Below are 19784 nucleotides of genomic sequence, written 5' to 3'. Positions count from 1 at the left end.
AGGGAGATGGGGTGAGACACAGGCTGGGAAATTTTAGGCAAGAAAGACGACTTTGGGGCTCTAAAGAAGCACATTTCTGGCCCAACTCTCCTCCTTGTGGAGCGACTTTTGGCAAGTTACTCTTGATCCTCCCGTCTTCATCTAGAAAATGGGATGAAATCTCCTCACAGAGTTATTATCAAGATGATGTTTTAAGACAATATGGATAAAGCTAATAATAGGAGGCACTCAAAAAATGGGAGCTCCCCTCCTTTCAGAGAGCCTGGGTTCAGATCCCCGCTCAGTCCCTTACAAGCCCGATGGCCCTGGGTCAGTTACTTAACCTCTCTGAGCTTCAGTTTCCCCATCTGTAATCGCATCTACCTCATCCGGTCGTTCTGAAGATCACGTGAGTGAACCTACACAGGAGCACTTAGAGGCCCTGCACGTGTGATGAGTACTGTATAGGCATTAGTATTTTTGCTTCCTATAAGAGGCAGGCTGTCAACTAGATGCTGAAGGAAAGAAATGGAAGAGAGGAGGGCCAGGTCAGAAGAGGAGGACAGGCAGACACAAGGCAGCAAGACTGCGGAAGGGGCTCCCACTCTGGTTTTTGCTAGCCTTGGACAGACAATCCCAGCATTTGCTCACTTAAGAAAACATCACTCATTTTGAACAGTAATCTGTTCACATAGTTTTGGGTTCAAATAAAAAAGTAAAAAGGTATGCAGCGATATCTTTCTCCCATCTCTGGTCCCCAGTTTCTTATTCTGCCAAAGAAATCCTTATGTGTGTAAAGGGAAATTTTATATATTAGATATATTATGTTCTCTATTATAAATCTTAACCCCTTTTGCACAAATGGTAGCATCATCTACATGCTATTCTGCACCTTGCTTTTTCTCCTCCCACTTTGTAGGTTGCTTCATGTCAGTTCATTCACAGCTTCCTCCATATTTTTACAGTTACACAATTTCGCACTGTTCAGACGTGCTGCATTCTCAAGCCATTTCCCCACTCCTCTCAACAGGGGGCAGGAGTTGATTTCTCCATTTGATAATTAGAGGAGCTGGACCGTGGAGTGGGGTTGGAGTGACTGGACGGGTCACCAGAGTCAGGACCTGAACCCAGACATCCACGCCAGATCTATTTCCAATGCACTCAGCTTGGGGCTAGTTCTCAAGCACCCCACGGAGAAAGGCTCTGGGCAGATAGCCCCCGGGTAATGGAAGGCCCTTTGGATCATACCTCTCTGCATCCTATCTCCACTTGAACACCTCGGGCTGGAGTGGCCCCTGGGTCACCATTGTGGTGGAGGATCCTAGGATCCTTCGAGGCGGGCCATTGAAAAGACCTGGATCAGCTCAGGGGAGGGGCGTGAGAGCACTGACCATCTCTCACAGCCGCTTGGGGCAGCCTCCGTCTCCCCAGGGGCCCAGGAAGAAGACATTTTCAAAAGAAAACACTTTCAGGCCCATGGGTGTGTTGAGCAAGTGCCCCTGAGACCATTTTTTACCCAAAGATGCTCCAAGCAGATCCAGAGGCAGGGGCAGGGCTTGTGGACACCAAGCTGGGCGCTGGGGTCAGGGTGATTACCTGTGGGCCTGTGTGGTTCTAACCAGGCTCCGGGGAACCCCAGGAGATGCAGGCAGAGCCAGAGCCTGGCCTGGGCGTAGTCTTGCCCTTCAGTCCTGCCTGAGAGCCCCTCTTCTTCAAGCCCCCCCACATCTTATCTAAGCCAGAGATACCAGGCAAAGCCTGCGAGAAGGCTGCTCCCCCAGGGCCCCAGGTGCCCCCTCCCTCTTTCTCTTCCTGCTTGTTCCAACACCACTCTCCCCCCAGTCAGTTCATGGGAAGAATGCCGTGTCCTCTGAATGGGGGCCAAGAGTGACAGGTGGTGGCAGTCTGAGCTGCATGGCCCCTGGTGTAAGAGATCCTCTCCTCCGCCCCCGCCTCCCTGCCTGTGCCCCTGCCTCCGCCTCTGCCCACCCGGCCCAATCCCTTACAACTGCCCCAGGACTGCTCCTGGGCAGCCGCTGCGAGACAGACAGACACCAGATTGCCTCTCTCTGCTCCAGGTGCCTCTCTCCCTTCAGTCAGCTGGCCCTGGCCTCCTTTCAGCCAGACAGGAGGAGGAATCCTGCAGTCCGACACACCTTTCTCTTCTTTCTGCAGCTAGAAAGACTTGAGTTAGACAAGCAGAAGCACACGCCTCCCTGCCTCATGGCGACAGAAAACGGAGCAGTGGAACTGGGAATCCAGAGCCCATCAACAGGTGCCAAGCTGGGGCAGGAGATGGAGGGAGGAGCTTGGGAAGGGGTGTTTGTTTGAATCCAGAGTTGGGCCTGTTCCTCAGGGGGAATTCTGTGCCTGAGGCCTCCTTTATGGTGCATGGAGGACCAAGAAATCAGGGTTATCTCTGGTACAGTGGGGCTGGATCAAGGGCCAACATGAAGCCTTCCCCAGAGAGACTGGGAAAACATGAAGTCCCCGTTGTTGGCGCCTGAACACTCAGGGCGAGGGATGGCAGGGGCATCAAGGCCCACCAGGAGACCAGAGCCTCCTACACAGGGCCGCCGAGGTCTTGGCAGCCCACCTCTAGAGCCCATGGAGTGGCCCCAGAGGCTCAGTGGGACAAGCCCTTGCCAATTGTGGCCTGGGTGGGGACCTGGGCCTGGAGCTGGTCTCCGGCCAGCCTAGCTGGGGAAGGAGTTGTAGGAGGGTGGATCCTGACTGGTGTTTCACCTCCTTTGCAGACAAGGCACCTAAAGGTGCAGCAGGTGAAGGACCCCCAGCTGCAGAGAAAGACCCTGATCCCCCAAACCCAGAGAAAGAACTTGGTCCCCCAGACCCAGAGAAAGAAATTGGTCCCCCAGACCCAAAGGAAGAACCTCATCCACCCACCATGAAGAAAGATGCTGAAGCCCCAGCCCCAGAGAAAGGGGATAGTGCCTTGGCCCAACCCTCAACCAGCAGCCAGGACCCCAAGGGAGAAGGACACCGGGGTGGGGGGCCTGCGGAGGGCAGTGCTGGGCAGCCGGCCGCCCTGCCCCAGGAGACCGCGACAGCCGAGGTCAGTGTCAAGAAGCCCGAGACCAAGCAGGGGACCCCAGGCAGCCAGGACCTCGGAGAACCCAAGCTGCACAAGAAGGCAGCAGAGGGCCAAGCAGCAGCCAGGAGGGGCTCACCCGCCTTTCTGCACAGCCCCAGCTGCCCTGCCGCCATCTCGAGGTGAATGGCCCCTGGCCGGGAGCGGGGAGGGGCCCTGCAGTTCCTCTGTCTTGGGCACCGTCATCACACTCAGTGCTAGACGGGGTAGTTCTGATGTTCACCTCCCTCTGTCCTGGGCATCGGCCTGACCACTTTGTCTCCCTGCAGAAACCAGGATTTTGTGATAGTTCACAGAAGCCTGGAATGTCAGGCAGGAGAGGTCCTCAAAGACCTCTTCGCCAGGCATCTGGAGTCCAGAGTTCCCCTTACCCCATGAACTTGGGTCTCACCAAGGGCAGGACTGAGATGTCAGGAGGAAAAGATAACCTGTCTGCTTAATAGAATTATTGGTATAATATGGAAAAATGACTAATAACCAGACTGATAGATCATTACCAATACTCTTAGAACCATAATATAGCACCAGTCTCATGGTGCAATCCGTTATCCTTACCTGAATGCCAGTCATATTAATGAGGTTATTAATGATGTATTTATCGTAAGCCACAATAATAACACTTACCATATCAGTTTGAATTATGTGGTAATATAAATTAATATCATTGATACATTATCAATTGCATCACCACAGTTTTATGAATCAAGAGCTACATAACCTTCCTCATTGTTGCCACATAATGATTAACCAAATCAACAATCCTGTTAACAGTTATTAATGATCTATTAGTGCATTGATACTCAAGATAGCAACCACAGACATGGGAATTCCCTGTTGGTCCAGTGGTTAGGGCTCCGCGCGTCCACTGCAGGGGGCACAGATTAATCCCTGGTCGGGGAACTAAGATCTCGCATGCCATGTGGCGTGGCCAGGAAAAAAAAAACCATAGACGTTTATGGTATTATTAACATCCCTTGATTTTGTATGAAGTGAATTCAGATGCATCACCCCACGCGTGTGGGGTGGGGGCGGGGTCTTATTACCTCCAGATTGCAGATGGGGCTCTGGGAGACCTGCCTGCTGGCCGGGCTGTGGCTGCTGAGGGCGTCACCTCTGTGTTCTCACTTCTAGCCCTGAGAAGCCGCTGGCTGAGAAGCCCCCCGATGAGGCATCAGAACTCATCTTTGAAGGGGTGCCCGTGACCCCAGGCCCCACGGATCCTGAGCCAGCCAAGGTAGCAGAAGGAGAGAAGAACCTCCCGGAAGGCAGCCAGAAGGAAACAGAAGAGAAGGTTCCAGGCCAGGCTGGCCAGGCTGAGGTGCAAGGGGACACCTCGAGGGGGATCGAGTTCCAGGCTGTTCCCTCGGAGAGATCGGAGGTGGGACAGGCCCTCAGTCCCACAGCCAGGGAGGAGGACTGCTTCCAGATTTTGGGTAGGCCGGGGCTGCCCTGGGGCTGAGGTAAGAGGGAGCGGGCTCCCCATGTCTCCCCACTTAGAGGACTCAACCTTTCTGAGCTGCCTCATCGAGCCTGATCCATCTGTCACCCAACCCCAGGAAGTACGAGTTCCTGGTCCCCTTTGAGAGATGGGGAAACGAGGGCTAAAAAAAGGGAAGTGGGGCACCCCAAACCCATAGCTAGAACAGGATATGAACCTGTCAGGACAGCCTGACTCCAGAGCTCACTTTTTACTTTCTTCTACTTTGACTAAAATGGGGCTTTAAAAAAAAAATCAGGCACATTATTGGAGCAACACCAATTCTCTGGACAGTGGGATTTGAAGTCAATCTGTAGAAAGGCTCAAGTGCCAGGCTTTGGTAGTGAAACTGCATCCTGGACGGGTGGGGAGGCTCCTGGGAGCCATAGAGGGTTCTTGAGCTGAAGAGCACAGGTGTGTGTGTGGTGGGGGGAGGGTGACCAAGGTAGCTGGGCACGTGAGATGGGGCAGGACTGTGGAATGGCCTTAAGTGACGACGGTTTATTCAGCGGGCAGCAGGGAACCACTGAGCATGAGTGAGCTTGGCGAGCAGGTGAATAGGAAAAGGGCCTGGGCAGGAGTGTGGCAGGGCTGGGGGTGGGTTGAGATGGGGTCAGGAGAGCCCAGAGTGTCCTGAAAACCCCCCTTCTCCAGGCTGAGGTGCCCTGGGAGACCCGCCAACCTGCCTGGTGAGCGGCACAGTGCCACCCAGACAGGGTGGGAGGGCCTAGGCGGCTGGGCGGCAGCCAGGAGCCCTGCCTCCTCCCCTGAGCAGCGGCCCAGACCTCCGGGCCCACTCCACCCTGCGATCACATCCTCGAGTGACGGACCTGAACAACCTCCAAGGGCCGCCTGATTTATCACCGGCTTCCCTGCGGCCTCTTGCTATTTATAAAGAGGTTTCCACTCCCCATGACTCAGCCTGTCTGTCCCCATGCTGTTCCCCATGCTGCCACTAGGTGGCAGCCTCTCCCTACCAACATCTCCATCCCTGGCCCACCCCCACCCCACCCCACCCCCAACTCTGCCTCTGGGCCAGGTCCAGGTAGGACACCCATTCCACAACTGGTGAGAGCTTGCAGTGTTATTAGAGGGGATGGTAGGCAGGTCCCATCCCCCACCGCAACAGACATAGTAACCCCTATCGGGCACTCCACCATTATAGATGCCTTTTTTTTTTTTTCTTTAATGGAAATGCAGATAGCTTGGGATGGAGTCTTCATACCTTATAATGTGGGAGGGTCCGAGAAGTCCAATCAGCCGTCCCCACTGTTGTGCCGGGAGAAGCTGAGCCCCCCTCTGACAGAGGCAGAGGCCTCCCAAGGAGGGTGTGTGTTGGTAGCAGAGCTGAAATTGGAAACTAGGCCCCTAGCCCCTATCCTGGAGCCAGCTGTCCCCCAGGTATCACTCGCTGAACTTCCCTGGATGGGGCTCAGGCCAGGCAGGAGGGTGTGGTGGCAGGGTGGGTCCTCAGCAGCCCCGGCACTGACTGTGATGGCTTTGCTCTGCTCTACAGATGACTGCCCACCACCCCCGGCCCCGTTCCCCCACCGCATCGTGGAGCTGAGGACTGGGAACATCAACAGTCAGTTCAGCCTGAACTCCAAGGAGGCACTGGGCGGGTGAGAGCCGGGGCCTCAAGCCCCTGGCCCACCAGCAGGAAAGCATCAAGCCCCCAGGCCTTACATCTTCCCCATGAGAGGCCCAGACACTCCGACTGGACATGAGCCAAGTGGACAAAATTGGTTCCACATGGTCACACTTGTGTGCAGCCTGTCACATGGCTGGTGTGTCACTGTCACTCACACAAACACACCACTGGTCATTCAGTGTCTCCCATAGGAAGCATATAGTATTTTCCTGTCTGTCTCAGTTGCAGGCACCACTGACCGCTCAAGGCGACTCCTGCTTTGTCAAAAGTCCTGAAGGTGCCCTCCCCCAGGGCCCAGGGCCCCTCCCTGCCACAGTCTGCGAGCTGCACATCAGCGGCCATCCTTTGATGAGCCTACCCTTCCTGGGCCTGAGGTCTATGTGGTTCAGCCATTGTCCCTGCAGTAGAGCTCACAGTTTCTGGAGGGAATCGGAGCTGGCTGGGATGTGCGCCCCCATCTCACAGGGAACAGAGCACAGCCCCTCACCCCATGGCCCTTAGAACTCCCTCATTCCCAGCCTCTTCTCTCTCCAGTGGCAAGTTTGGAGCAGTCTGTACCTGCACAGAGAAAGCCACAGGCCTCAAGTTAGCAGCCAAGGTCATCAAGAAACAGACACCCAAAGATAAGGTAGTGGGGGTCTGGCTGTGTGGGAGGGGGAGGGGATCCTTGGAGTGGGTGCCTCTCACCTCCCTCCACCCACCCATCTGCACCAGGGGCCTGGTGTACGAAGCTTAATGCACTGAAGATATCACACAGATAGACAGACAGACAGACAGGTAGCCCTGCCACAGGGGCCTGATGCCCCTGACCGTAAACTTGACCCCGCGGTTAGTGAATTTATCCTGGGGACTTAACCCCTTCATGCCCTCTGTTCAGTTCAAGTCAATAAGTGCCGATAAGCGCAGGCTCTGGGCCAGGCCCTGTGCTGGTGCTGGAGGTCTCAGAGGGAAGTCAGTTGGTCCCTGCCCTCAGAGAGCACCAACGTAAACAGGCCTCGAGGGCTCTGCCTCTAACACCCAGCCCAGGCCCGCTTCAGAGCAGTGTTTGTTCAAGGAGTGAATGAATGGCTGAATGAATGAGGCAGAGGCTCATGTGGAGTGAGGGAGTCGGGTGTGTGAGGAGGTGATGGTGACCTAGCAGGCTGGCATGGTGGGAGCTGTAACTCAGGAAAGCTAGGGTGGGGGGTCACAAAGGAGGCTCCTGACTCACCTGTGGGTTCAGGGAAGCTTCTCCTGAATGAAGACTTTGAAGAAGGAGGAGCTGTTTTCCAGTGGGGAGGACGGGGGAGAGAGTTTCAAACAGAGACGACTGTGGAAAGGCCTGAGGGCCAGAAACGGCAGGTACCTGCTGGGAACGCTTGAGTCAAGGTCAAGGCCAGGGGAGCAGAGACAGCAGAAGCCTGGAGAAGCAGGAGAAGCAGGTCCGGAGGAAGTGCTGCAGCCCTGAATTCCTCACCGTGGCTCTGAGCTCATATGAACAGCAGGGATTTTCTATGTGACTCTGTCTTTCTCTGTCACTTCCACTTGACGGGGCCTGGATCCATGTTATTGACTGCTGGGTCCAAGGCCTCTATCATGGACCTGGCTCAGCATAGATGCTCAAGATACATGTACTGTGTAAATTAATTGGAGTCAGCTGTTGATTAATTAATTATTGGGCACTTTTTCTGTGTTGTTCAATTTGCCAGGTGCTAGGAAAATGGTAGTAAACAAGTCCTGACGTGCTAGAGAGCAGGGACAGAGGCTAAAACCAAACTAAAACAAAAAGCATGGTGTCAGGACCTGAGAAGTGTTAGGAAGAAAAGTAAAGCCAAGTAGGAACAGGGTCGATGGGGGCCGTTCAGATGGATCAAGTGAGGTTAGGCCTCTCTGAGGAAGTGGCCTGGAAGGTGAGATATCAACCAAGGAATGGAATAACGGGAAAAACGGAGCAGTCCAGGTAGTGATCCAATGCTCTGGGGGCATAGTTCCGGGGAGAGACCTGATCTGTAGCATTTGCCAATTTCCCTGGTGTAAATATTCCTACCATTGTTGATTTCACAGATGTGACCACTGGTTTGCAAACTTTCTGAAAGTGACAAATAATGGCAGCTGAGACTAGGAAGGCAGTGATGGGGGAGGTGAGAAATTATTGGATTTGTAATCTAGCTTAAGGGTAGAGTCAAAGGATTTACTGATGGGTTGGATGAAGGGTGTGAGGAAGTGAGAATAAGACAGGAATCTAGGAAAGCTCCTAACTTTTTGTCCTGCACACCCAGGTGAAGAGTGATGGTCTTTTGCTGATGGGCAAGCTGGGGGCAACTCAATTGTGGGGAAGGGGTGGTATCAAGAGTTTAATTTTGGACATGAGAGATTTGAGATGCCTGTTAGTCAGACATTCAAGGGGAGGGAAGGTAGGCAGTTGGAGAGATTGGTGTCTGGAGTTTAAAGGAGCACTCAGGGGTGGAGATACGGATTTGGAAATCAATCACATTTGGATGGAATTTCAAGTCCTGGTACTTGAGGAGAACGCCCGGGTGGAGAGTATAGAGCGGGTAGTGCTGAGCAGGGAGGATGGAGCCCACTGTTCAGCCAGGGGGAAGAGAAGAACCAGCAAAGGAAAGGTGTCCCAGCAGGAGTGACTGTGTGGTGAGGACACAGGCTTGAGGGTGGGGAGAGGTGGGAGGTGAGGAGACCAGCGAGGAGGAGGTGGGCAGTGGTCCAGGCAAGGCCCAACAGGTCTGGTCAAGGGCGAAGGTGTGGAGGGTGGAGGGCAGGGAGTAATGATGCTCGGATGGTACCCCTGACTTCCCTGGTCCCCAGGAAATGGTGATGCTTGAGATCGAGGTTATGAACCAGCTGAACCACCGCAACCTGATCCAGCTCTATGCAGCTATTGAGACCTCGCACGAGATCGTCCTCTTCATGGAGTAGTGAGTGCCATCAGTGGGGTGGGGCCTGGGGAGGGGGCAGCGGGCCCTGAAGCAAGCCTGCAGAGGGGTCTGTGCACACAGCATCGAGGGCGGCGAGCTCTTCGAGAGGATTGTGGACGAGGACTACCATCTGACTGAGGTGGACACCATGGTGTTTGTCCGGCAGATCTGCGACGGGATCCTCTTTATGCACAAGATGAGGGTTCTGCACCTGGACCTCAAGGTACTGGGGTGGGGGCTCCCGGGAGGGGTCGGGAGCGGCCTCCAACCACCTGAGACCAGCGTCGCAGCCAGCCATCCCTCCATCCCCCAACCCCTCCTCCTCCTCCATCCAGCCTTCCATCTGTAGATTCAAAAAGGGTGTATTGAGGGCTTCCCTGGTGGCGCAGTGGTTAAGAGTCCACCTGCCGATGCAGGGGATGCGGGTTCATGCCCCAGTCCAGGAAGATCCCACATGCCGCGGAGCAGCTGGGCCCGTGAGCCATGGCCGCTGAGCCTGCGCGTCCGGAGCCTGTGCTCCGCAACGGGAGAGGCCACAACAGTGAGAGGCCCGCGTACCGCAAAAAAAAAAAAAAAAAGGGTTTATCGAGCATTTAGTAAGTACCAGGAGTCAGGGGACACATCAGAGAGCAAAAAAGACTTGGTCCCAGCTCTCAGGAGCTCCTAGTCTGGTACTAAGTACTTGCTGAAAGGGTCTCTTGCCCCACACTCAGTGTCTCACACGTGAAACTTGCTGATAAGCGTTGCAAAAGCGCCTGCCTCAGTGCAGGCCTCTGACAGGCACTGCCAATGTTTGTTCATTTATTCCACAAATATCTGTTGAGGGCCTACTAGATGCCAGGCAGTGTTCTAGGTGGTGGAGATCCAGTGGTGAACAAAATAGATAAAAACGCCTGCCCTCATGGAGCTTACATTCTAGAAGGGGAGTCAGAAAAACACATCAGCAAGTATAGTGTCAGTGCAGCAATACACACGTGGCAGGTGCTAACGAAATGTGTAGTGAAAGATGATGTCTCTCTTCTGACCTTGCTCATTAGTACCCTGCATGTAGCAGTTCAGGGAGAGCAAATAGATTTCATGCATCCCACCAACTCTGATCAGCTGGCAGTGGCTGTCTGGAGCTGAGACATGGCCGTGGCGTGGAGTGGGCAGGAGCCCCATGAGTAGCGGGTAGCTCCATCCTTATGGCAGGTGTTAATGTTTGTGGGATCAGTGGCAAGGCTAGTGGAGAAGATGAATTCTGAACACTGATGTGGGTTAGCAAAGTGGATGGTCCTTTCATTCATTCACTTGGTAGATACGTACCAAGTACCTGCTCCTGTGCTACTGTGCACAGTGCTGGGCATGGGCATTACCATCAAGATCATGAGGACACGCCCCTGTCCCACGGAGCCTACAGGTCATAGGGGAAACAGACATTCATACAGTAATAACCCAATGAATAGATCATTTTAAACCATTAAAAGTGTTATGAAAAAGTACGTGAGAGTAATGGGGAAACATACAAGGTGTAACTGGAGAAGCAGGCAAGGGCTGGAGCATTCGAGGTCCAAAGCAGGAGATGCTCCCGCTGCTGTGGGCTAACACCTCCACCGTGCTTACTAGGGGTCAGAGCTGCTCAGGGTGTGTTCAGAGTGTGTGACAGCCCATTGGGTCAGGTGTGCTGTTATCATCCCCACTGACAAGCGAGGAAGCGAGGAGGGTAAAGAGATGAGTTTCAGTGGGGCCACCGTGGCAGCAGGGCATTTAGGAGGCGGTCATAATAAGCCAGGAGAGAGATGATGGGTCTGGAACCAGTGGCAGTGGGGGAGGGATGGGAAGTGGTCAGATGATGGATGCATTCTGAAAATAGAGCCAGCTGGGTTTCTGATGGTTTGGATGGGGGAGGGCGGAGGGAAAGGAAGGAGTGTGGGTGACTCCTGAGTTTCTGGACAGAGTGGGTGCCTGCGTGGTGGCATCGGAGCCTGCCCTTCTCCCGTGAAAGCCATTTTCTTTGGGGTAGGGCAGGGTCTCCAATTAAAATGCAGTGTCCTGGGAAGAAGGTCAACCTTAAGTCTCTGTATCCTAAAGTGTGTTTTTTTTCAGGAAAGCAGTAAGTTTTTCATCAATAAAGGGTTTCACGTCAAGTCACTTGGGTGAACCATAGCCTGAAGGCACTTCCCAGGGCTCTGGCTGCAGGGCTTTTCAGGAAGTCCCCTGTCCTCCAAAAGGAGGTCTGAATCTGTCTCATTTCCCCTACCAATTGTGTCCTGGGGCCTTTCTTTCCTTTCCCTGTTTCGGGGAGCACTGGGTTGGGCTGCTGAAGTCACTAGCATCCTGCTCTGAATGAGTGCAGCAGTGTGAAAGGACCTTCAGAAAACCTATCAGTTGGGGCCTCAGATCAGATGCACACAAAGCCCAGACGAAGAACAGAACCCCATTAAACGAGGCGGAGGCCCCGGGGAAGTGGAGGACTTCTGCCCATCACAGGGGTCAGGGGCAACTCCCTCCCAGCCGTGTGTGGCCATGTGGCTGGGGCTTCCAGTGTTTCAGGAGGTGCTAAAAATCAGGGTTTTTGTGCAAAATCTGCCTTTTAACCATTGTTAACTACTTACGATGTTTCTGCCCTGCAACCTCAGATTAGTCCTCTGTCCTTGTGTTACATGAGGAGGAAATGGAGGCCCAGAGTGGGAGGGACTAGCCTTGCATGTGACTCTCATATTCACCTGTGCTTGGGGCACAGGATTTCTGGGAGCCTTGGTTGAGTGTCTGCTGGGCGCTTTGTTAGACGCTGAGGGTGGGGAGCAAGGAGGCCTGGAGGAGGTGGTTCCTGCCCTGGAAGAGCTCCTCTCGGGCGTCAGGATCCTCCTCTTTGCCTGGAGCAGGCAGGTCTGAGGGTCTCTGATGGGCTGTCCACTCTGGCAGCCTGGGCCTCTAGTCCCAGGAGCCTGGGACTTGGATGGACCTGGGCGGGGAGGGAGGGTGAGCCAGGTCAGAGGTCAATCCAGGCCACCCCCTTCTCCTCAGCCAGAGAACATCCTGTGTGTCAACACCACGGGCCATTTGGTGAAGATCATTGACTTCGGCCTGGCACGGAGGTACCACCTGGGTGGGTGGCATGGCAGGGCCAGCCTCCAGGTGGGCAGGGCTGGGGGAAGGTTGGAGGGTGTCTGGGAATGGCCTGGGAGTTGTGCTCTGAGCTCTTGGCCTCACCTCCAGGTATAACCCCAACGAGAAGCTGAAAGTGAATTTTGGGACCCCAGAATTCCTGTCACCTGAAGTGGTGAATTATGACCAAATCTCTGATAAGACAGACATGTGGAGCCTGGGGGTCATCACCTACATGCTGTGAGTCCTGAGGGTGCCTGTTGTTTATGGGGTTGGGGCACATGGGTGGGCAGCTGAGGCCTAGATTGCTTCCACCTCCCCACTCCCTCAGTCAGGGGTTTGTGGGGCGTTGGGCGTGCTAGGGCGAACCAGGAAAGGAAACTCTGTACCCATTTTATAGATGGAGAAACCAAGGCCCCCAAAGGCATAGTGTCCCAGCCCAGGGCTCTGGGCAGCAGAGCTTTGATGACCCAGTGCACTCATCATTCCTCTTCTTCACTCTAACCCTGGGAAGCTGGGATGATTATGCCCATTTTACAGATGAGAAGAGTGAGGGTCAGAGAGGGGAAGTGACTTGCCCAAGGTCACCCAGCCAGATTCAAACCCAGGTCTGTCCCATATGAGAGGCTGGGGGTCTTTTCAGTGCATGGTGCTGCTTCCTAGGCTCTGTCCCCATCCCTGACCCAATCTCACCTCCCTGCTCCCTGCCAACCCCTCCCTCTAGGCTGAGTGGCCTCTCCCCCTTCCTGGGAGACGATGACACCGAGACCCTGAACAACGTTCTATCGGGCAACTGGTACTTTGATGAGGAGACCTTTGAGGCCGTGTCAGACGAGGCCAAAGACTTTGTCTCCAACCTCATCGTCAAGAACCAGAGGTGAGGCTCACCCCAGGACACGAACCCCGTGTGTGCAAGCCCAGTGTGTGTGTGTGTGTGTATGTGTGTGTGTGTGTGTGTGTGTGTGTGTGTGTGTGTGTGCCCGCTGGGCGGGAACTGGGCCAGGAGGCCAGTGGGGTGGTGCCTCCCTGGCCTGCCACCCACCCTCACCGCACTGCCCCCTCCCCACAGAGCCCGGATGAACGCTGCCCAGTGCCTCGCCCACCCCTGGCTCAACAATCTGGCAGAGAAAGCCAAGCGCTGTAACCGACGCCTCAAGTCCCAGATCTTGCTTAAGAAATACCTCATGAAGAGGCGCTGGAAGGTACCACAGAACTGAGGGTGGGGCGGAGCGGGGGATACAGGGCAGGAAGAGTCCTGGCCCCACTAGCCCTGTGTCAGCCGGTTCGGTCTGGAAAACAGAATTGGTTTTTCTCTTCTTGTCCTGGGCTGGCTACTGCCCTGGGTAGTGGCCCTCCACCCACCCATCTCCACCATAGGGAGGGGTGTCCATTTGTGGCTCGGGCTCAGGAAAAGGTCTCTGACCCCATCACAGGCTTCCTCCCCTCATTTCACAAATATTTCTTGAGCATACACTACCTCTAGGCACTGGGGATACAGCAGTGGACAAAGAGACAAAGATTTCAGGCTTTGTGGACTTGCTTTTGGTAGAGGATGGAGAGTTGCTAAAAGGAGTTAAGGAAGGGCTCTAGGAAAAAATAAGGATGGTCGGGAGTTCTGGGGAGAGGCTGCACTTCTTAGTAGGGTGGCCAGGGAGGGCACACTGAGAAGGAACATGTGAACAAAAACCTGAAGGAGGTGAGGGCTGAGCCAGGCTGGTATGGGGGGAGGAGTGTGCCAGGCAGAGGGAACAGCTGGTGCAAAGGCCCTGAGGCAGAAGCATGGTGGTCAAGTGTGAGGAACAGGTAGGAAGCCAGCACGGCTGGAGTGGAAGAAGCAAGGGGTAAGGGAGATGTCCAAGAGGATTGGGAGGCAGGGCGTGGAGGGACTCGGCCATGATGAGGGGTTTTTACTTGGAGTGAAATAGGAACCACTGTACTGCCTTGAGCAGAGGGGTACTCAGATTGAATGAGGGAGGGAGTCCTGGAGGCTGCAGTGTCATGGCGCCCCCTGCGGCCATTTTGGGCACTGCGCCCTCCCTGGCATGGAGCCCTCCTGGAATGAAGGTGACCTTGGGAGACACTCAGCTGTCCTACAGCTTTGCCCCTGCCCTGCTGCTGACTGGGACCCCTCTCCCTCATCTCTCAGAAAAACTTCATTGCTGTCAGTGCTGCCAACCGCTTCAAGAAGATCAGCAGCTCAGGGTCACTGATGGCTCTGGGGGTCTGAGCCCCAGGAGCAGCTGAGGCCTGGACGCAGCCGCACAGTGGCCGGGGCTGAGGCCACACAGCCCAGAAGGCTGGAGCAGACGGGCCAGATTGCCAGGGCTGACTGGCCAGGACAAGGCTGCACCAGGCTGGGAGGCTCGGGGCTCCCGTGCCCCCGCGCAGTGACTGCTTCCCCGACGTGCGCTGCCTCGGATATGGCCTGACTCCATCCTGCTACTGCCTCCCCAGACAGGGCTCCGGCCCGTCAGCCACAGCCCAGATGCCACGGGCCCTGCCGAGACGCCGCCCGGCTCACCTTCTCGGAACTGCTGCTCTGGTGACCCCTGCTTGGCCTCACCTGGGGCATCCCTGGCCTGGGCTTGCTCCTAGCTAGAGCAGGAGGGCTGGGGCTCCTGGCATATGGGGTTTCTGCAGTTGGGGGTGGGAGGTCCTTGGTGGGGCAGGAAGGCAGACGGCGATTCCTAAGGCGCAGCTGCCAGGGGAGACAGAGCAGGCTTTGTGAAGGAGGACCTCCATGCCCCCACCCGCCTCCCCACTCCCAGCAGATAAGGCCTGACACACCATCTGGTCTGGCCCGGCCCCCGCCCACCTTCCTTGCGACCACCAACACACAGGAACTCTGTGTGAGAGAGGACACCCAGCCCGGGCCTGGTGGAGGGGGAGGGGAGAGGCCTGGAGGACAGGGGAGACCACCCCCGAGCTTTCCTGAAGGCCAAGCCGGCCCAACCCAGCCACTCTGGCCCCCATTCCAAGGGTCACCCATGGCCTCGGATGATGGCGTCAGCAGGCCCAGGAGGCGTGGGAAGGCCGTCGGCAGCCCCCAACCCGCTCTCAGCTTGTGCCTTGTAAATAAATGTACAGGTTGGAAGGGGCCTCCTTTCACGGTGTGTGCGCCCGGGTGAGGCCTCAGCGGGCCTCCGTTCACGGAACACTGCTGCGGGCCAGGCGCCTTAGCAGCCTCAGGAGCCAGGCTACCCAGTGTGTGATCTAGGCAAGTGGCAGCCCGCTTTGTGCCTCGGTTTGCTCATCTGTGAGAGGGAGGGCACAGCCCCAGCCAACATTTAGGGGTGACATTACTGTGTGTCAGGCTCTATTTAAGTGCTTGTATGTCTATTAACTCATTTATGAGGTCATGAGGTAGATATTATTATTATTCCTCTTTTACAGAGGGGGAAACTGAGGCTTAGACAGGGGAAGGAACTTGAAGGCCTTTCAACAAGTCAGAAGCCGGGGCTTGAACTGGACTCTTCTACCTCCCATAGCAAGGCTCTGCCCGCAAGCCCACTCCGCTTCTCACCGAACAAGGTGTAAGCAGAAAGCAGAGTCTCCAGGTGGAGCCAGAGGTTTGGGCCTGCAGTGGTGGGTGTCCTCCAGGAGGCCTGGGGGAGACAGCTGTTCTCCGGTCCCTCCTATGGGCCCCAGCCCGCCTCACCCCAGGCCTGCAAGGCAGGGGAGGGGCTCCATCTGCTGGAGGGGGCAGCCCAGAGGGCAAGAGAGCTTAACCCCAATAGGGTGCAGCCTTTCTGGCTGTGAGGACAGCTGACTCTGAAGTGGGACTGGCTTAAGTGGGGCAGCTGGTCTGCCTGCTGGGGGCTTATTGGTTCCAGCAGGAATGGCAGTAACAACAGCTCACGTGCACTGAGTGCTCGCAGGGTGCAGCCCTGGCCCAGCTCTGCGTGTTCACGTGACTCTGCTTCCAGTCATCCTGCACGGTGGGCAATGTTATGTCCATTTCTCCGATGGGGCAGCCAAGCCTCAGGAAGGCTAAGCCATTTGCTCAGGGTCACACAGCTAGTCAATGGCAGAGCCAGGATTTGTACCCAGACAGTCTGGGCCCAGAGCCCCTGCTCTTAACCACCACATTATCTGCCTCTGAGAAATCTTGGACGGAGACCTTGACCATTCATCCTTCCACCCCCTGCTTCCATGAATATTGGCCTGGAGGGCAAGGCCAGGTCGTCACCCCTACCCCTGCCCTGTTCCAGCAGATGGCTGCGGAGTCCCCCTACAGCAGGTGCCACCTGGAGCAGGGTATGGGGGACTTTGGAACCTGAGCCTGCTGGGGCTTGCACTTGGGGCTTGGGGGGCCTGGGGAGCCTGGCTTAGGCTCTTGGTGGGAGCTGTGCTTATGGGCAAGGCCTCTAGGGCTGTTGATCCCTGCCTGCCTGTCCGCCCGCCACCTGCTAGCTGGGCCAGGCCTGTGGTTTCCTCTGAGTTCTCTCAGCCTTGCTGGCCCCCGCCCAGGCTGAGCCTCGGCCACACAGCGTGATGATGAGGGATGAGTCACCGCCATAGTGGAGGGGTAAGGAAATGAGGTCCAGCCAGCACAGAGATCCAGGGCCTGGATCCAGCTAGGGAAACCGAGGCCAAAATGAGAAGGCTCCTCAGCAGAGACAGCAACAGCTGGGACTAGAACCCAGGACTCCTGACTCCCAGCACAGGCCTCAATTTCCTCCTCTATAAAATGCAAATGACAGCCTCAGCTCCACTGTCCTCTATAAAATGCAAAGGACAGCCTCAGCTCCACTGCCCTCTGCCACTCTGAGGGCCATTGTAACAATCCAGAGATGGGATAGGGTGCTCATTCACCCTATTTCACAGGTGAGGAAACAGGTTCAGAGAGGGAAAGTGAGCTGCCCAAGGCCACACAGCAAATTAACATGTCCTGGGAAGGAAGCCCACCCAGAACCATGGAACAGGGCTGACCACTTCCTCTATCCCTATCTGGTCCTGGGAGCACATCTTAGAAAGCTCTTTTTGATTCATCAGGTGCCTCCTTTGGGCCTCCCCTAGTCCCTGGAAGTAAAGGATATGAACTCAACAATATGGATGGGAAATGATGGGAATTCAGAGAGAATTTGCTCCCCCAGGGCCACAGAGCACACCCAGGAGAAAGCTGGTGTGGCAGCCCCTGGGGTGGGACTGAGTCTCAGTCTTTCTGTAGGCTGGGGCCCAGCCCCATGACCTGCACTAGCACTTCCATTCCCAGCAGCCTCTGAGCCACCCAAGAGAGGGAGTGGATCCATGCTCGTTTGGGCCTGCCAGCTGGAGCCAGAGCCAGGACCAAAGCTCCAGGTCTGGGTCTGGGGTTCTGCCAGTCCCGGGCAGCCGGCGGCAAGAATCCCCTGCCCCTTCCTTGGTGTGCCCTGCCCACCCCATGCCTGTGTTGTGGGCTCCGCCTGACCGGCGCCCGTCACAATGCCGATGCTGTAACCTTCCCTGCAAGGGGCTCTGTGCCCCATGGGGCCAGGACCACGAGCTGCTCCTGCACACTGTCCTCGGCCCCCCTTGTGGGTTCAGAAGGGTTAACACCCTCAACAGGACAGCTCCTCCCGACGGGTCCCAGCCCAGAGAGTGTTCCTCCAAGACTATTTCCTGCCTCTGGGCCTTGGCCAGGCCCACAGTGACCACCCCCATGGGTCTGAGGCCGCATCTGGTTTGGATTACACCAGGGCTGGTGACGTTGCCTTTTCCTGTCGGCGTCCAGTGGCCTCGAATTCCACTGGCCACCTTGGACCCAGCAGGGCAGCTGTGGGAAAAGATTCAGCCCGTGACAGGGCTGCCCCGAGGGTGTGAAGCAGCCAGGGCTGTCCTGAAGGATGTGCCCACCTGGACCAAGCGCCCGCTCGTGCAGCTGCCCACACACCTGTTCCTTCCTTCACTCTAATGGGTGTTATTTACCGAGCACCAGGCACAGTGCCAAGTGATTCCCATGTACGCAGTCATTTCATTTCCCCCCATGAGTGGGTATTTCCTTATCAGCAGTTCGCAGATGAGGAAACTGAGGCACAGGGAGGTGATGGACAAGTCCATGGGGTCCCAGCTAGTAAATAGTGGGGTCAGGATGCAAAGCAGGTGGCCTGACTTCAGACTCATCCAATTACTTCACAGCTATTTCTTGAGGCCCTTTTCTGGGCCTGGCCCTAACCCAGAGCCTGGAGATGAATTAGTCATGGTCTCGGTCTTCAGGGAGTTCACAGCATCTGGAACCCCAGGGTTGGGAGGTTGGGGATCATGGTGAAGCTGGAAGGGTGTGGAAGAAGACACTAGCTTCTATTCTCTCCTCTCCAGTGGGAGTGACAGTCAAGCTGAGAGCAAAGAAGGAGCAGGCCTCTTCCAAACAGAGTGTGTGCTGCGGGGAGGGGGTGTTCCAGGCAGCTCCAAAGACTTGGAGCATCCCAGGGGGCTTTTGCACATGAGGAAGCAAGAAGTAAGTCTGGAGAATTTGATGGGAGTCTCAAATGCCAGGCTGAATTGGGGCCATAGGGGGCCATGGAAGGGTTCTGAACGAAGGAGGGACATGATCAGATCTGTGGTTTAGAAGGATCCCTGCAGCCAGGGATGTCAGTGAGGGAGAGACTGGAGGCAGGGAGGCCAGAGGGAGGTTGGGCCGTGTCTGCTTGAGGGGCTGTGAGGATGGTGGGGACAGGAGGTGGGAGCTGCAGACCTCATACACCGCCAGGGAGACAGGCTGATGACAGAGAGACGGGGTGCAGGTCAGGCAGAATGGGGTTCACATCTACTTATTTGCCCTCTCTGAGCCTCAGTTTCCTGTCTGTAAAATGAGATAATAGTCCTTCCTCCCAGGGTCAATGCAAAAGCGACATGAGCTGTGCAGATCTAGCACCTGGCCAGGCTGCTGAGCTTATGCTTGTTCCACAACTATTTCTCCAGCCCCTACTTTGTTCCAGACACTGTTCTAAGTGCTGGGGACAAGCAACCAATAGACAAAAACCCCTGGCCCGGCGGAGCCTCCTTCTGTTGGGAGACAGACCCTGGACAGCAATAATGAACTTAGAACGCGTTGGTGGGGTGGATGGGGGATGCGGTGGTCAGCGAGTCTCAGAACAGAGACTGAAAGGCTTGAGGGAGTGAAGATCAGTCCAGGCAGAAGGACTAGCAAATGCAAAGGCTGCTTGGAGTGGGGGCGGAGAGGGCAAGAGCAGCTGAAACCAGATCACACAGGCCTGTAAGGACTTGGCCTTTGGCTCTGAGTGAGCCAGGAAGCCCCTGGGCGGGTTCTCTGAGATTTAATCCATGGCAAATGGATTTATCCATTTATCCACTCAGCAAATCTTTATTGAGGGCCTGCTATATGCCAGCCAGTGGGTTAGGGAAGTGGATAAAGTGAGTAAGGCAGACCCAGCCCCTGCCCCCAGAGGCTTATGACACAAAGGCAGAGACAAGCAGAAGGGAGTGCACACAGAGATGCAGAATTCCACATTGCAACAGGTGCCAAGTGGAGGAAACAAATAGGATGCAGAGGTGGAGAAAAATCTAGAGGCATCCAATCAGATAAGGAGGTGAGGGTTGTCTTCTCGGAGGAGGTGATGTTTAACTTGG

At 55.6% G+C, this 19784-nt stretch overlaps 1 protein-coding gene across 1 annotated transcript; it reads left to right on the top strand.

Annotated features, from left to right (window-relative positions):
• Positions 1 to 1935: 1935 nt before the first annotated feature.
• MYLK2 (myosin light chain kinase 2) lies at positions 1936 to 15309 on the top strand. The gene is made up of 13 exons (XM_060124081.1): positions 1936 to 2057; positions 2155 to 2254; positions 2736 to 3210; positions 4220 to 4521; positions 6082 to 6187; positions 6751 to 6844; positions 9019 to 9128; positions 9210 to 9351; positions 12135 to 12205; positions 12327 to 12455; positions 12940 to 13092; positions 13285 to 13417; positions 14362 to 15309. The coding sequence occupies exons 2-13, from the start codon at positions 2203 to 2205 to the stop codon at positions 14440 to 14442; spliced, it is 1848 nt and encodes a 615-aa protein (XP_059980064.1). The 5' UTR covers positions 1936 to 2057; positions 2155 to 2202; the 3' UTR covers positions 14443 to 15309.
• The last annotated feature ends 4475 nt before the right edge of the window (positions 15310 to 19784 follow it).

Source organism: Lagenorhynchus albirostris, chromosome 15, assembly GCF_949774975.1.
Source record: "Lagenorhynchus albirostris chromosome 15, mLagAlb1.1, whole genome shotgun sequence".
In the NCBI taxonomy this organism is placed as follows: domain Eukaryota; kingdom Metazoa; phylum Chordata; class Mammalia; order Artiodactyla; family Delphinidae; genus Lagenorhynchus; species Lagenorhynchus albirostris.
The sequence above is the reverse complement of the archived record's forward strand: the minus strand, read 5'-3'. Positions and strand labels throughout refer to the sequence as shown.

Excerpts from the sequence above, each read along its gene's own strand:
- MYLK2 (XM_060124081.1), top strand. The coding sequence starts at position 2,203 with ATGGCGACAGAAAACGGAGCAGTGGAACTGGGAATCCAGAGCCCATCA. Across the intron at positions 3,211-4,219 it reads TGCCCTGCCGCCATCTCGAG|CCCTGAGAAGCCGCTGGCTG; the intron begins GTGAATGGCCCC and ends TCTCACTTCTAG. Across the intron at positions 6,845-9,018 it reads AACAGACACCCAAAGATAAG|GAAATGGTGATGCTTGAGAT; the intron begins GTAGTGGGGGTC and ends CCTGGTCCCCAG.